Source organism: Anopheles ziemanni, chromosome 2, assembly GCF_943734765.1.
Source record: "Anopheles ziemanni chromosome 2, idAnoZiCoDA_A2_x.2, whole genome shotgun sequence".
Lineage (NCBI taxonomy): Eukaryota > Metazoa > Arthropoda > Insecta > Diptera > Culicidae > Anopheles > Anopheles ziemanni.
This window is the reverse complement of record NC_080705.1, coordinates 89,426,794-89,443,543: the sequence shown is the minus strand read 5'-3', so window position 1 is coordinate 89,443,543 and position 16,750 is coordinate 89,426,794. Positions and strand designations below refer to the sequence as shown.

Sequence of the window (16,750 nt, the reverse complement as noted above, 5' to 3'; positions counted from 1 at the left end):
AACATTTGAATCAATAAAACAGATCTCAGAGCAACTAAAGGAATTACATAAAAACTCGAACCCATTGCAGCCTAAAAAGATAAATATCGACAAAATGTAAAATATTTGATTCATGGTTCCGATTGCTTGAATTAAAAAATTTAAAATGTGTTTTGTGCATTACTTTTGTTTTTACTTTTGGAACATCATTTTGCCTTTTGCTCTACTTTCAAATGTTTAAATATTTCAATGTGTACAAAACGAATAAATATTTTGAAACGACTATAAAAATCTATTTTGCAGCGACAGAGGTTGCAATTTTGTTGTTGCTAGCGACTGCTAAAACTATAACAATACTTACAGAAACTATCCGTACAAAAGTGTAGTAAATTTCCGAATCATCGAGATAGCGTCATTCAAGCTGTCAGACAAACGCCCGGTGACATCTTCCGCTTCCTTAGCTCTCGGAAAAACTCCTCCATTGTCCTTTCTCCGCCCTTGGAAGCTTGCTATCATCCCTCACGAACGTAATGTACGGTTTTCGACGGATTTGGACCAGCTAACGGTTGAAGCTGGATGGAAGAAAATTATTGTCTGCGCAGGAGATGATAGTTTAGCTTTCAACATTTCATTTCACCTGCCCGGATCCATTCACAACGCTGATGGTGATAATAATGAAGCCGTTGATGAGCTCGCAGGGATTTCGTTTCCGATTTTACTGCAAACGGAAATGTTATCTTCCCAGCTTCAACGGCATTTCATGATGTACGATGTTTCGACGAAAGTCTATCTATTTCTTGCTCAATTTAAATGATGGTTAGCGAATGAAGGAATCTATTACACATTCCTCTATATTGCCGTTAATCATCACAATGAAAAGTAGTATTTATTTCACCTCAAAATTCAATATGACTTCGCTTATGAATTTATGTACTCTCCATAAGTGTAAGGTACAGCCTACTTAATTGAAATAATATATGAAACAATTTTATTGTAACTGGCAGCCTATTTTTGAGTTCAGTTCTTTTCTTCCAACGGAGACTAGAAGACCAAACATGTGAAGAAAGGCAGTGAAACTAAATTTAAATAAAATAGAAATATATGCCATACATAATTTTCCTAGCGGTATGCTTTTATTACATTTCCTACACGTCGCATCCGTGTGGAACTCTCGCTCGAGGCTGGCAAACCGGGGCCTACGTATCCTTGAGAAGGACTCCCGTCGTAGTTACCAATAATTCACGTAAGACCATATAATTCACTGTGGAATTGCAGTTCATTTTCTTTTCTCCATTTCTTTTTGGTTCCTCCATTTGCCCCGTGTTTAATGTGAAATATTGTTCCGATTTGCTCGACCAGCGCAACGTCGGTCCCACTGGGCCAATGAAGCAAAAAGGATATGTGAGGCTTACGTCCTGAAGCCACGTAACCGCGAGCCCACCGACGCCCATACTTTCTCATCATTTTCACGCGCCATCGCTCTACGCCGTGCGGTTCACATTCAAATCATCAACCCTCCCTGCTCCGCGGCAACCATAGGTCTTCCCATAGGTCTTGCAGGAGTGAAGAAGGAGAATAAAATCTTAAATCAAATCTCTTTTACCACACGCCTCGGCGCGTTTATGTCCGCCCGACCACAGCGAACACACCGTGTTCATGTGAGCACGACTTACTTTCTCCGCATTATGAGGGATGCGAATCAGTCATGATTTAAAAGTTTAGATAAGTATTTATCTATTTATTGTCTTATTTATGCAGCGAGCCACGATGCCAGCGAGGCGGAGCTGCGAACCCCGGGCCGACATTTGCGATTTATTTGACGTCCGGTATGAATCCCCGCGTCGGAAAAGCGTCCGATGGGCCACAGCATTTTCCTCGCACGCTAAACGGTTGTGGTGTGGGAAGGAATGGAAAATAGATTTTTGATGGCACCTTTTTTCCTTTTGCTTCCACCAGCCAGTAATTGAGTTTTGGGATGTGGATAAGCACCAGCAAGGAGGCTGATTTATTGGATGTCTAATAAATGTTATCGCTTAGATTTGTATGTTTTCGGTGGTTTTGGGGTGCGCTTACTAAACGTTTATGATTTTGGACAAGCGGGTTTTTATTGTGATAAGATACAAACAATAAACCTTCAAGCTGAATAAATGCAAAGTGGTTGAGCATTATAATATTGAAACATTTTAGCATCATTTTCCAACCATACTATATTAAAATTCCATACCTTTTTATATTATCCTCCTTTACAGTTCATTAACAATGCAAGAATATCCCTTTAGAGGCCATTTGCAAAAAAACAAATTCCACATTAGCAAGCATTAGCTGACCTTATCGATTCCATTTACGTGGGATTAGTCATAGCAATTTCCATTTCTCTTGTCATTCAACCCCTTGTAGAGAACAACGCAAAAAATACCAAATCAAGAACGTCGACGCCCACGGCAGGATTACAAGAAGCATCTGTCCACGGCGAAGGATTCCAGCGTACGCCGGTGAATTGAATCATGTTCGAATGTGTTTGATTGGATGATATTATTACCCCTTTTTGGCCCAAAAGGCAACAGCGATAAGTCGAATATTGAGCAGGATGTTCAGCGACCTTTTGGCGCACACCGACTCTGGCCGGTGAGTTGCTGCCTTACGACATTCCGTATTGGCTGGAAAATCCGATTTTCTTTGAAACAAACGAGGCTTCGCGAGTGAAGTACGCCTCATTCAATTTGCTAGCGTATGTGGATTTTTGTTTTATGCTTTCGACCAAGCAAGCAAAAATTGTAAGCCTTGCTTATCTTGTTACACGAAGGTCCTCCGCCTGCCGCAGCTTTACCGTGAAAAAGAAAACTCTCTTCGACAATTTTTCAGCCTACTAGATGTAAGACCGTCAATATTAGGGTCGGTTTTACCAATACCGAATGAAATGATTCCGTTCCCCAAACGATGGCAAGCCAATCTTAAGAAACAATCCTAAACAAATAATAGCCTTTCAGTAGCTTCTCTGCCTGACCTAGAAATATTACGACTTCACAAAGACGCTGTTGATGACCTGTTGAGGAATCACCTTCCACAATAAGTCATCATTTCACTCCTCATCTCAAAGAAATCTGCTCTCGAGTGGGTGTACTCCGTCCATTTTTGCCAACCGAAAATCGTCTTGGCCCGGTTTCAATTATACAAATGCATCGGTTCAAACGAGTGCTATGAACGTAGATCCTAAAGGACACAGGCTCCGTATGTGTGAGTTTGCCTGTGGATGTTTGCCTGGGATGGTCACTGCTTTATCGCACGTGTGCACCATGGCGCTACCGATTAATTAAGATGATCAAAGCATCTTATCGTCATCACCCGCTCATATGCAGCCCAGAAATATTTCCTTACGTATGAATGTGGTTTCATAAATTATTTCTTTGGTCGTCGTTCAGTGTCAGCTAAGGGAACGGAAGGGAATGGGACGTCTTCTCATCAGAGCGAAGGAGTATAAGATATTTTCTTAGCAAACGAATCAAACCACTCAAATAGGATCCATTTCTTGAACAAATATTTATCAAATGACCAACCAACTCGGGACTCAGGAATAAGTATTTAATAACAAACGGATATTCCTAAACAAACCTGGAAAATTCCAAACCGAACCTTTCTCCGACACATTAAATGGTGTACAATGTATGAGAAAATGTTTTCAAAAATCCTTCGAGGACCAAAGTTGTATCGTTATTTAACAAACACCATCCCATTTCCCTACCCGACATTCGGGGCTATAGTTTTGACTGGTTGGGAAAACTTCCCCCCGATAGGTATGCACTTTTTGTGCATAAATCATCGCATAATGCCTTCCGCTGGGAGGAAACTTTTTCTAATTAATTAACCTGTGCACTGTCTTTGTCGGGCGGCTGATACAACAAGAAAAATAAAGCAAACGGTAATGGCTAGTAAGAAAGGTGTCCGAATTCTTCTGCAAAGAGTGTTATCGCACGGAGGTAAAAAAGGAAAAACGTTTCCCAAAAAGGAATTTTCCCTCACAGCACCATCTCGGCCCTTCGTTCGTCCACGTGAATCGATGCTACTCCGCACGACAAAGACGCGCTAATGAAAATGCATTTTTCTTACCCGGCAAGACATTTTCCTCCAACCCCTGCCTTCCTAAGATGACTTTTATTTCAACTGCAGTTGCTGTATTTATGATACACTTTGAAAGAGAAAAAAAAACATCTAACGACGGCAAGAAAGGCTCCAAGCAAGACACTCCCATTCCTCCTCTCGCAGTGTGTCCGATGCATTTCGCTCGGTCCAGTATTAATGGTTTTCTTATGCAGAACTCTTTTGCAAGTTGGACCCGTTTTTCCGAAGCCTTCGCCATGGAAGCCCCTTCAAAAGTCTTATCACTTTTTCAATAATGCATAGAGCTTGTCTTTTTAGTGGGAATTTTGGGTTCCGGAATTGATGGGGCGACACTTCTTAACAACCTATTTTGCTTGGGAAGGTTGTGGAATGCCACTGAAGTTTACTTAAGTCCTGTTTTGAAAATGTTGATCATTCTCTAATGACCTCTCTCTCTGAAAAACAGCAGGAACTTTCCAAAGATACTTCAGAATTTGTTTTAAATGTTTGCCTTTTAGCTTTTAGTTTCATACGCATTTGAAGATTGATATTTTTATCAACATAAAATGCTTATTTCTTATATTTTGAATGTTCAAACATGTTTTGAAAAACACTTTGATACTCCTCTTCAATCTTAAACATAATCACCTGTCTCCATATGCAGTCGATAAAATGGAAAAGCAAAGCCACAAACAGTACATCTTTTAATAGAAATGAATTATATTATGTTTATTCAAATGAGCACACTCTAATGTACCCCACCCTCCTGTCCCATGTCCATTCCACTTCCTTGGCGCGTTTATCAGCGCGCAAATACTTTGTTTCCTTTATCAACCACTCGGTGCGGGATCCTCTTCCTTCAGCACAATCGTGGAAAATCACCGCTCCCGATTCGCGGGAATTCTTTTCCTTCCCATTTCCATTTTTTTTACGATTGTCATTTACCGGCAATCTCTTCCGGTCCCGATGCCGTCCCATCGAGGGTTGTGTTCATTGATTTTGATTATTTCAAACCGACACACACGGAAAACCCGGCTGCGCTTCGGAGAAAAACAGCCTCCGATGGTAATGGGAATTGCGGTTTCAACACGAGCACGGTTTCGTCTCTGATTTAGGAGGAGCAGGGAAACTTAAGGCTCCCAAAGTGTCCGCGACGGAAAAGCGAATGCTCACGCCGGAAGACATATGCATAGATTGCGCGAACGCCCGAGCGTGCAGAAGCACTGAAGTAGCAATAAAAAGAAAAGAATGGAAAGCAAGTCTGATATAATCAACCACCGTGAGCCGACTCCTTCGGACGGACTTCGAGCGCCACGGTTGCGCCACCCCTTCGCGTATCGCGGGCGCAGTAATCATGTGCACACCGCGTCTCCGGGAAATGCTTTCTAATTTGCATATTTTGGCCGTTCCCGGCGGACGAAACCGCACTCGCTTACAGGGCTATAAAATAGATATTGTTCAATCAACGGCTCCTGCAGACGTGTTGTGGAGTTTTCTCCATATCTGTGACACTCTTACTTGCTTTCCTTTTCGGTTTTCCTGTCCTTAAAACCTTTGTTTGTAATAAAAGATAAACAAACAAAAGATGCCCACCAAACTCTAACGTAAGCCACGGAAATTACTTTCTTCCCAACGGCCAAATGATGCTTATACAAAAATTGGCTACAGAAGAAGGCTTTCCTAGTAAACATTGACACCCGAAAGATGATTGGCGATAGTTTCAACCGCTTACAAATAATTAGATGTTGCAATTTTGATAGAATAACGTTCAGAAGAAATATTCATCGAGCAGAATTAAGCGTCTTAAGGAAAACAAAGCCCAGCAAGTATCTTGTCTTTCCGATACTAGATCTACATAAATTTCTAACGAATGAGAAAGAAGTAAAATTTCCATCAAAAAGTTTTCCAGAACAGAACTAATGTTTATCAAACAAAAAACTTGTTTATGTGACTAGAGAAGTTAAACTAAATTATTATAAACTGTAAAATAAATCAAACTATTGGAAGCTCTCCTTTGATGTCGTTCGTCCTATTCCGCAGGGTTCCGTTCATTTATCCCAATGAAATCACTTTCCCGGCGTAAGGATTTCCGTTTCGTTCTGTCGCCGGACGTCTTAAGGCGGTCGAGGGATTATATTTATCTCACTTCACCCCCAATCTCGACACGGTGGACACACTCTTCCGAACCCGAGTGCCGCTATGAACGCGCGCCGGACAAGAATGCGCCCTCCCTTTCTCCGCAGCCGCAGATACTGCCCGTTCCTCCTGCCTCCTTCCCAGGCACCCACCCCTCCATGCCCCATGTCATCCGGTGAAATATTATTAACACGATTCATTTCGGTGATACAATTATGTTGCTCGGTTGTACACCGACCGATAACGTCGGAGCTCATTGCCTCGGAAAATGGGACGGCTCATAAAAACCAGAACCACAAAATGATCCACCAAAATGCCCGTTAGCCTTAACCGGGACCGGGACAGAGCGATGGTCGATTTTCTGCTCATTAAAATCAATGAGAAAATCATAAGCTCACTTAATTATCATCCGCCTCATTTGGTGGTGCAGCGCACGGTCTTACTCTTACCCCCGACCGGAGTGTCCCGGAAAAACTCCCCACTCCCATGGTTGGGGAGTGGAGGAAGTGAAAAACTATCGCCATCATCATGCGTGGGATTTGTGCGGGAGGCCCTTTTTGATTGAGTTTTCGATGGGTTGCGGTTTGCTGCTAATAAATTTATGAGCGGAATTTGTCAGATTTGCCACAATTTATGGCTTTATGCTTAAGCGGCCGGTTGCCGATGGGATGCTGGAGATTTTCCTAATTTCCGCCACGGAAGGCAGAAATGAGTGAGCAAGAATCTTGAGAAGCCGCAGAAGCGACCGTCTCCCGCAAAATCCACTGCGGGAACAGTTGATTCCCATCGTCGAGTTTCTTCACCACAAACGATGGGGAAGCTTCGCAAGCAACTCGAAAATGTGGTGAGTTGGAAGCGGAAAAGCTTTTTCGAACAACTTGCTTATCTTATCGTAAAAACAAAATTCCCAAACGTTGCAGCTAACCTTTATCAACGCGCCCATCCCTTGTGCAGGTGAGCAACACCATTCCAAACGCGCAGTCCAACCATGTCACTAGTGCCAGCGTCGTCCGGCGATGGCTAACCGTAGGCAAACCGTTCGTTTGACAGCTTAACTTGACATTTAGTAAGCCTTTTAGTGATATTTCGATGTAAGTGATCTAGAAGAAGTTATATACAACACAGTGGGTGACAATTACCAGAGCTTTAAACGAGAATACACAACCATTCTCAAGTGCCTCGCGAGATTACGTGTACGATGAGTAATAGCAAGTGTCGGGGTGCTTTAAGGTCGATTATTTCACGATCGATTATTTTTATTATTGTGGAACGATAATTCAACGTAACGTTATACAACGGACGAGTGTAAAGTACGAGCAACGAGGATTATTAGTGCAAATCTATGGAAGAAAATTAGATTGGATAAAAATCCATCGCGTTCGTTCGATCACGGTCAATAGCGCAGAAGTTTCGTAAACTCTGAAACCCACCACCGATAATCGCTATCTTATCTGCTCCACCATGGGGCAACCGCTAGTTGTGTCCCAAAAGGAGAAGCCCCAACACCAAACCAAAACACACACACAAACACAACTGGGGAGAATATTAGAAGGGCATGGTCGAAAAAAAAAACACACCAAATGTTTAGTTTAATCAAGTGTGAGTTACGAGACTGGAGTGTATATGACTCACGGAGTGATTTTTTCCCCAGTGGAGTTTTTCTTTTCCATGTGCAAGATACGGAAAATTGGGAAAATATTGCAGTTCGTTAATTTTACTATATTGCAGGAAGTTAAGTTAATTAAGTTCTAGCAAGAAGCTGATTTTTAAGCCTTCTCAATGTTTGTACAGTGTCTAAACTCAGGGTAGTGATTTCTTTTTCTTATAAACCTTCAGGATAGATCAACAATGAAGAGAAAACCAGTGTTTATGATAGTATTCCTACTTGGAACACTTGCCCTGCTAGCCGCTGGGCAGGAAGTATGTCCCGAGCCATGTAACTGTGACTGCGAAGAGAGTATGTCCTGTGTCGACTGCTCTGGGCGTGGACTTACCGAGCTGCCAGTGTTCGTCGATATGAACGTAAGTAATCCTTACCCACACCCATTTGAAAAAAATGCTATACCGAGTACTCCACCTTTGTGTAGATCGAGATACTGGACCTCTCCGATAACATGTTCACCACGATACCAGCCGAGCTGGGTCAATTTCGCCGGCTGCATTATCTCGATATGTCCGCGAACGCGATCACCGAACTGCCGGAGGACGCACTGAACGGAATGTCGTCGCTATCGATTTTGATCCTCTCCCAGAACAACATCTCCAACTGGGCCGACATTCATCCGAACCGGTTGCTGTTGCCGGCGGGAAACCTTAAGGAGCTCCGGCTAGCCAAGAACCGCTTCACCAGCTTCTCCAGCAACGACGAGAGTTTGGTTCTGACGAGCCTTTCGTTGCGCTACCTCGACCTGAGCGAGTGCAGCATATCGAAGGTATCTGGGCAGGAGGTCATACAGGGGCTGCGCAGTTTGGAACATTTGAAGCTCACCGGGAATCCGATCGAGTCCATCTCCGACATGCAGTCGACGAGTTTGAAGAAGCTAGAGCTTAATAGCTGTAAGCTTTCCACGCTTCAACCGTCAGTTTTCTCCGGCTTAGTTGCACTGAAGGAGATCAACCTGGCACGAAACTATCGACTCTCGCTGGTTCTACCGAACGAGATGGGGCACGTTCAATCAGCTAGCTTGCGGAAGATCAATCTGTCCCACTGCAACATGGACTCGATCGATTTGCAAGGCTTTCCGAACCTCATGACGGCGATCATTCGCGAAAATATGATACGCCAGCTGGGACGGGAATCGTTCAACGGTAATCTGTTGCTCGAGCATCTCGACCTTTCGTCTAACTCGATCAACAGCATCCACCCGGAGGCGTTCCGACTGCTAAAGCACCTAAAAACGCTCGACCTGTCGTTCAACATGATATCGCGCGTCGATGGCAAGCTGTTCAAGAACAACGACCTGCTGACACACATCAACCTGAGCCGCAACTACATCAGCCGCTTTAGCCGCATTGCGGCCGATTCGCTCGTCTACCTCAACATGAGCTGGTGCGAGATACTCACGGTCGACTGGGATGCGCTCGGTGCGATGGGCGAGCTGATCGAGCTCGATCTCTCCAACAACCTCATCTCGGACATCCCGGATACGATCGCTTCCGGTACACTGCAGACGCTCGATCTCAGCATGTGCCGACTTTCGACGCTTCGCAACACGACACTGTCCGGCCTACCCGAGCTCACGAGGATCAATCTGTCCGGCAATCGGTTCACGACCCCATTTCGAGTGGACTTCTTCGACCGGAATCCGTACCTCAGCGAAATCTGGCTCGGAGATAATCCGTGGCGCTGTGACTGCCGGAGTGATGACTTTTTCCAGTTTTTCCAATACCTAACCGATCCACCGGGACGGGTAAGTTAGACTTCCATAGGAATTGTCGGTTACACTCAATCTCTACTGGCTTCTTTCCGCAGATTGGTGATCGTAAGAACCTGCAGTGTAATGCTCCGGAAGATTTCTTTGGAGCCTCTTGGGAGGGAGCGTGCCGATCCGTCTGGTACCCATACGAAACGATGGGTAATGCTGAGCGTGTCTGGACCTGGCTGATGGTGTCCATACTGGCATTTTTCGGTGTTTGCTGTCTCATTTCGTCGATAAGAAAATTCATCTCCACGCGGAAAAAACTTAATGATGAGCGGGAACGAGCTGAGAACCTGCAGGAATTGCGTGAAATGTAAGTATAGGATGAAGACGCCTTTCGGAACGGTTAAAGATATCAGACATTTTGTTTCCAGTGCCCGGGAAAACCGCGTCCGATTGCAAAATGATGCACCACAAAACGCTCCCGACGCTCGAGAATCCCGACCGCCGTGCTACGAAGATGCGCTTCTATTGCCCAAGCTGGATGCCGCTTCGTTCGCTTCCCTCGATGAGCTACTGTTGCGTGGTAAACGGAAGAAACGACGTCGCCATCGTAGATCTTCCGGAACCGATGCCAAAGATGACGACGACGACGAAGAGGAGCGTATACAGCTACGCCAGAGATCGAGGACACGTAGCGAAGATGTTCTTTCCCGCCGGATAGACACTTCATCTGGCCCATCTGCGGTGGTTCAATCGATCTACGAACGTCCAACATCGACCCGTGTGGTCACGGAAGCAGAAGTGATGGTACACACAAGCGGTAGAAGACGGTCCGGATCGGTCACACTGGAGGACAGAGATCGCGAAGAGGACGAGGAACTGCATTACCACTCGATCGACATCCTCAGTCTTCAGCATCAGCCGTCCTCGGCAAGTGGTCGCTCGGGACCGATGGGGGAGTCAACATCGGCGACACCACGAGTGGGCTCGAGCCAGAGTGGTCCGATCACACCGATCGAAAACTTTACCGCCCACAGCCACAGTCCGTACGCCAAACGTAAGGTGAAGCCTTTGCAGCACCTCAATCCAAACGGGAGCATCGAGGAGATTACCGATTTCGCCGACCGGAAGACAAGCCCATATGCGAAACGGCGCAATCCGTTGCTGTCGAGCTTCCGAAAACTTCCACCCGTACCGGACCGATCACCACCTCCCATTCCTGGGACCGTGCGTACCTCCGATATCAATCTAGTCGAAAACTACTTCGATCCGACAGACCAACATCGACTGGTAGACGAGCTGGACGATTATGCCGTCATACCGATGCTGAAAAACCTATCACCTGCGAGCACGAACGAGCCACAGCCATCTACTTCCAGAACACACCCGATGCTGTTGCAGCCGGCGGACCTGATGGATGATCCACGACCGAATATAAGCGATTCAAGTGAAACCACCAGCAGTGTGAGTATAGAAATAATACAACCATCAGAGTTGAAAAAGTAGACCAAATTTACCGTGTTTGCAAGAGAATTACTTAAGAGGAAGATCGTTCCAAATAGACACAATTTAGTAGTTATATTTAAACATTCTACGTACCCACGACAAGAGCAATCGATGCTTTTTTAAATACACAGCATTAGAATTTTACTCTGTGATTTCATTGATAACTACCAACATTCGAAAGTGGATTTCACAAAATATTTCCTTATTCTTACAGTAATTGAGAAGCAACAAATTTTATTCTTAAATTTTCATAAAACCAACGGTTATATTTGAAACATTGTTTAGCTTTGTTATAATTAGCTTGAGTTTGTTAAATCCTTAGTTACCTTGGGCATTCAACCAGCTTAGATATGGTTATCTTGTATTTGTGAAATATTTCAAGCACGAATTATTCATAATGAAATATTTCCGGATTTTGAAATTTCAAATTAATTCGAAAAAACCGTTATAGTCACCTGTTCATTTAAACGTTTGCATTACTCATTACTTCCTTTTCAAATGATTCTGAATAGAATAAACTAGAAATGGACTTTTCAATCACATACAGTTTCTCACCAAACGCAATAAAATCAACAGTTGAATACTCTTTCGTTATATGTTTCTTCTTTCATAAGTTTCTTTATTACAGCACAAAATAAAACGACAGTCATATATTGTTCGAATTTTGTTTTCCCTCCCCAGCAGTGTGGTTTTTTCCTTTCCGACGCATCGATGCATAAATTATTTGTTAATTTAAATACACTCCACCACACCACACCATCGAACAGTGGCATCGTCCATACAACGGAAAGCAGCCGGGAAAACGGCACCATCATGACCCTATCGCTTTTGTCCTTCTGCTCAGCTCTTCCCAAATGTATAACTAGCTTAGCCTGTCTTTAAAAACTACCTACAACAGTAACACCTCCTCCAATGCCTGCCACCTGCGCGATGCGTCATCGGTTGGTCCGGGGTCCCACTGCACACACTAACTAGAAGCTCGTCGAAAAGCGATCCTAAAGCAAATTCCCTACATCGTGTAAAACATACCCCGCGCTACGAAGCACTTTCAACAACAAAAGGTCAACATAAATAAGAAAAACGGGCCGGTGCTGCAGATGGAAACTGAAGGTATGCTAGTATTCAATCTTGCTACGGACGACCAGCCCAGTCCCATGCTGGACACCATTAGGTCGAGAAGCGGATGGAAAGAAAAAAACACTACCCATTGACGCATGGCTTTTGGAGGTTTCGTGTGAATTGATTTCGTCTATTTTTTGTTTCTCTTACAGTCGTTTACAATTATTCTAACTATATTCGCACTTCCCGTGTCACACTCCCTACTTTGCTTCTCTATCTCTCTACGGGCTGCTTTTCGATTACCGTCTTTACACCTTCCATTCAGCAGAAATTTAATTTACAACGCCTATACAACAGCCCATATAGCGACAAGAAGAGAACGAAACATTTTATAACATTAATCATAACGGCCGTTTCTTACTCCTATGATGAACGACTGGTGATATGAACTAGTAAAGACTTGCAGCCACCTGTTGTTGCGTCTCTCTGCTTTCTGCCCGCCCTCAGCGAGGCTTTGCTGCATCGGACCACCTCGGTCCTATCCTTCCTTCCTTCCTGACTGCTGCTGCTGCTGCTGCTTCGTAATGCTGAAGCCAAAGGCTCGTCGTCGTCGTTACGGCCCTCAGCCTCGTTTTCGAACTACATTTCGTTACACGCTAATGGTTTTCCCCCCGTATTTTTTGTTTTGCGGGGTTTTCTGATTTTTGTTTCTTTCATTCGTTACGCGGCTAGACATTCACCATTCGGACGCGGCGATTGGCGATTTGGCAAATTTTCAAGACGAATGTCTACACGCGCGGGCGCTCTCCCCCTGCCTCCCCCAGCTGCCCACAACCAGCCACCAGGTCGGTACTATTCTCTAGGGGGGTGCGGGTTGTGTGTGTGTGTGGAGGGGCGGAAGTAAGTTCTCGCTTCTTTCCATCCATCCTCCTTAAAGACTATGTACAATTTCTCTGACGAAGTTGCGATAGAGCAATATAGAATAGCAAAATCGTTCGCGATCACGCTCTAAAACAAAACAAAACTAAAAAAAAAGGCAACGAACCGCACAAGGGTTAGAACGTCCAGTCCAAGGGGGAGGAGAAAAAAAATACAAAAGAAGGGAAGACTTTGGTTGCAGAACGAGGAATAATATAGGCACTAATGCGATGAGTTTTTTCGCGGTGTTTGTGCTTCACGAAAACCGGCGACCCTATAGCGGTCACGGATGGAGGAGTCGCGGGGGATAGGTGATGGGAGGAGGGGGGTGATGGAATTAAAAACAAACAAACAACGAATCGGATCTTCAATCCCCGTGACGTCGCGCAACCTCGGTACCTCGGCTTAGTACGGGGCATTAGATACGATGGCTTAGACAAGGGCGATGCGACGCATTTTTGGGCTCCCGGCTTCTCTCACCACTTTGCGCGCCGGGATTAAGATTAGTCCCCTCGTCGATGTCCCTACGGTGATGGTCGAACGATAACGGAACGGGGAGTCTGCGAGGCCCGCAAGCCCCGAGGAGGGCGGAAGACGCCACCATCGACGTCACGCACGGTCACGAGGAGCCACAACGCGGGCGCCTCGACGGAGTGTCACGAGGCCTCCGGGGGTTTGCGCATGGAGCTCCCACCGCCGCTCGTGCGGCGTCCCTAGAACTTCTGGTCGTCCATTGTGGTGATGATTTCGCCGGCCCGCGAGCGACTCCTCGTCACCAGGATCGGCGTCTTCGGTTTGGGCGTCTCGGTGAGCTTGATCTTCACCCGTCCCGTCTCGGGCGAGTACACCGGACTGTAGCGGTCCGACTTGGGCGAGGTAGGCACGTAGATGGGGCTGTAGCGCTTCGAGCGGGGTGACTCCATCGGCGGTTCCGCCAGCAGATGGCCGTCGGAGTCGGTCGCATCCGGCACGGCCGGCGGTTTGTGCACCTGCTCGCCACCGTTGTGCAGCGCTCCGTTCCCATTCGGTAGTGTCGTCGTGTTATTGTTGTCCGACTCGGGCCCCCGACCACCGGTGCGTTCCGCCGGGATCGGTTTGAACGACTCCATGGGCTTTTCCAGCGAGGTCCGCTGCGGTTTCACGGGAGTGAAGGCTGTCTTCTTGGGATCGCCGAATACCTTGTCGTAGTCACTCTTGCCCATCAGTGGCGCCTGCTCGGGCGCACCTCCACCGGCCACACCATGGCCATTCCGATCGCCCGGTGCTTTCTCCAGCAGGTTTTTATTCATCTCCTTCAACTCGCGTCCCTGGTTGGCCGTCTCCACGTCGTATTTGCCACGACGGTTGCGCGAGTCCGGCTTGCGCTTGCACACTACCATCACGATCAACGATACCACAATGATGCCGAGGATCGCCAGCAGGATGTACGTATTGCGGTTGTCTTCCTCCGGTTGAGTTGCCGCCGTTCTTTCAGACTCATCAGCAATCACTGAAGCACCTCCTTCAGCGTCACCCACTTTCACCCCTCCCATGGCCCCTCCCAGCATTACACGTTCGTTCTGCCGCTCCGTGGCAGTTTCCTCAGTCGTCGCCGAAGTCGGTGAGCTCGTCTCATCGACGAAAATTCCCAAATTCCCGTTCACGGTCGGATATCCGAGGGGTGATTCTTCTTCCTCGTCCTTTTTCACATCCTCCAAACCATCGTCGACGGGGATCGTTTCGGACGTGATGTCAAAGGAACCCGTTTCAACGGCACCAATAAAGCTGGGCAGAAGACCACCGCCACTGCCACTTCCATCGTCGGTGGAGTCCTCATCCTCCCCGGCGTTCTTCTCTTCCGGCTGCTTCTCGGTGTGGGTTCGTAAGCTTGGACTATCGTCACCACTTCCATCGTCGGCAGCTACCAGATTATCGAACACCTTCGCACGGGCCTCCGCTGAAATGCTCGGCTCTCCAAGCGCTGGTCCGTGTCCGGAGGCTTCGTCACCCTCCTCCTCCTCGTTGTTATCCTCGACGATCAGTGGCTCCTGACGTTTCACTTTCTCGCGATTCACGGGCAAAAAATCCGAGTGGAGATCGTCCTCCTGATCGTCGTCCTCGTTCGCAGCAGCGTGATGCGGCTGATCGCCAAGCATCAGCTCGTTGTCGTCCTCGTAGTCGTCCCAGTTGTAGCCCCCCTTGCGTTCCTCCACCACCGACGGGTGGCATACGTCCGACTGGCGCACCTGCAGCCACGGTCGTCCCTTAAACTCCGCCGGTGCCATACACTTGATGTGCTCGTCCGACCACACGTGCCGCGACGTTAGCCAGTTGCGTATGTGCAGCGTCTCGCAGGTGCAGTTGATCGGGTTGTTCGCCAGCTCGATGTACCGGAGCTTCTTCAGCTTCATCAGGTGCAGCGGTAGGTGCGTGATTTCGTTGTGCGTCAGATTGAGCGACTCCACGAACGGTGGAATGCGGGCCAGCTTGCCCGACGTGATGCGATTGTGGCTGAGATTGAGCTTCCGGACGCGCTTGCCCAGGTGGTTCACCTCCGACAGGCGGTTCGCCGACAGATCCAGCTCCGTGATGTTGCGCATGTTCTCCAGCGATGCCGGTATCTTGGTCAGCTCCAACCCAGACAGGACCAGCCGCGCGATCGGTTGCGATTTGTCCATACCACGCAGTCCGGCCACGCCACTACACCGGATCGTGGCGTCGGCATCACAGCTGCACTCCTGTGGACACTGTTCGCCCGTCGTCGTTGACTCCGCAAGGGACACCGGGCTCCACAGGACGCTGGCCATCAGCACCAACAAAACCATCCCGTAACACTGCCTCCTCAACATTTCGCTGCCCATCATCGTTTCTCCACAGCCTCTAACTGGCTCTCGACGGGAACTGGAACTATTTCCCACACACGCCGGAAGTCTCGCTGGAAATAGAAATGAAACACTACATTATTCACTCGCCCGAAAAAAAACCTAAAGGGTGTAGCCCCGCGGGAACCCACCAAAAACGGACCGAAAACGTTGAGAAACGAAAAGATAACGAACTGGTGGTGGACGTTACGCTGCCGTGACCACCGTATGTTCCGACGATCGAACTCGCTTGCGACAAGTGCACACACTTGAGCTGCTTCCTCGCATGGGTGTTCCTATCAGCAGAAGGCGTTATCGATTATTAGGAAGTGCTGATAAGACACGTATCAGTACTTCAGCGTTCCCAGGGTCAGTGAAGAAAATGGTCGGTTATATTCCCAAAAAAAAAAAAAAAAAAACTCATCAAAAGGGTCCGGATTCCACATTCCGGATGAGAGATACTGAGAGTACGCGCGGAAGTGAAGCGTTCCAATAGCTTGGTCTGGACTTTATCTTCCTATTTGAAACGAACGATGGTGGAAGTACAAGCGGTACTAAAACGAATGCCAAACGTGAATATAAACAGCATTTCGTGGAAAATTGACGCATAAATCATTGCTCGAGAAATAAATCATTATCCAGAGTTCAAGGGCAACAGGCCGAGGTGAAATTAGTCGATTCGTAACACCTACGGCGGAGAGTGTTTACATTGCACCACTTGTGCCCTCGGTGCCCTTGGCAACCCAAGAGCTCATGCCAGATCGTAGCTAGATCGTGTTAGATCGTTCATTAGGTGCGTTTCATTTACAGCTTTTCCAATTTTATTCTATCACTAATAACACTTTGCGCCACATT

At 46.9% G+C, this 16,750-nt stretch overlaps 2 protein-coding genes across 2 annotated transcripts; one reads left to right on the top strand and one right to left on the bottom strand.

The window, feature by feature from the left end:
- Positions 1–8,058: 8,058 nt before the first annotated feature.
- Positions 8,059–11,078, top strand: LOC131282675 (uncharacterized). Its single transcript, XM_058312202.1, has 4 exons — positions 8,059–8,232; positions 8,298–9,620; positions 9,683–9,942; positions 10,004–11,078. Exons 1-4 carry the CDS (start codon positions 8,059–8,061, stop codon positions 11,076–11,078), a joined length of 2,832 nt encoding a protein of 943 aa, XP_058168185.1.
- Positions 11,079–13,768: 2,690 nt separating this feature from the next.
- On the bottom strand, positions 13,769–15,859 carry LOC131294698 (protein windpipe). Its single transcript, XM_058322743.1, has one exon. The coding sequence runs from the start codon at positions 15,857–15,859 to the stop codon at positions 13,769–13,771; it is 2,091 nt and encodes a 696-aa protein (XP_058178726.1).
- Positions 15,860–16,750: the final 891 nt, after the last annotated feature.

Bases quoted from the DNA above. Each gene is read 5' to 3' on its own strand.
- LOC131282675 (XM_058312202.1), top strand. From the start codon at position 8,059: ATGAAGAGAAAACCAGTGTTTATGATAGTATTCCTACTTGGAACACTT. The intron at 8,233-8,297 runs GTAAGTAATCCT...ACCTTTGTGTAG, and splicing joins CAGTGTTCGTCGATATGAAC to ATCGAGATACTGGACCTCTC. The intron at 9,943-10,003 runs GTAAGTATAGGA...TTTTGTTTCCAG, and splicing joins CTGCAGGAATTGCGTGAAAT to TGCCCGGGAAAACCGCGTCC.
- LOC131294698 (XM_058322743.1), bottom strand. From the start codon at position 15,859: ATGGTTTTGTTGGTGCTGATGGCCAGCGTCCTGTGGAGCCCGGTGTCC.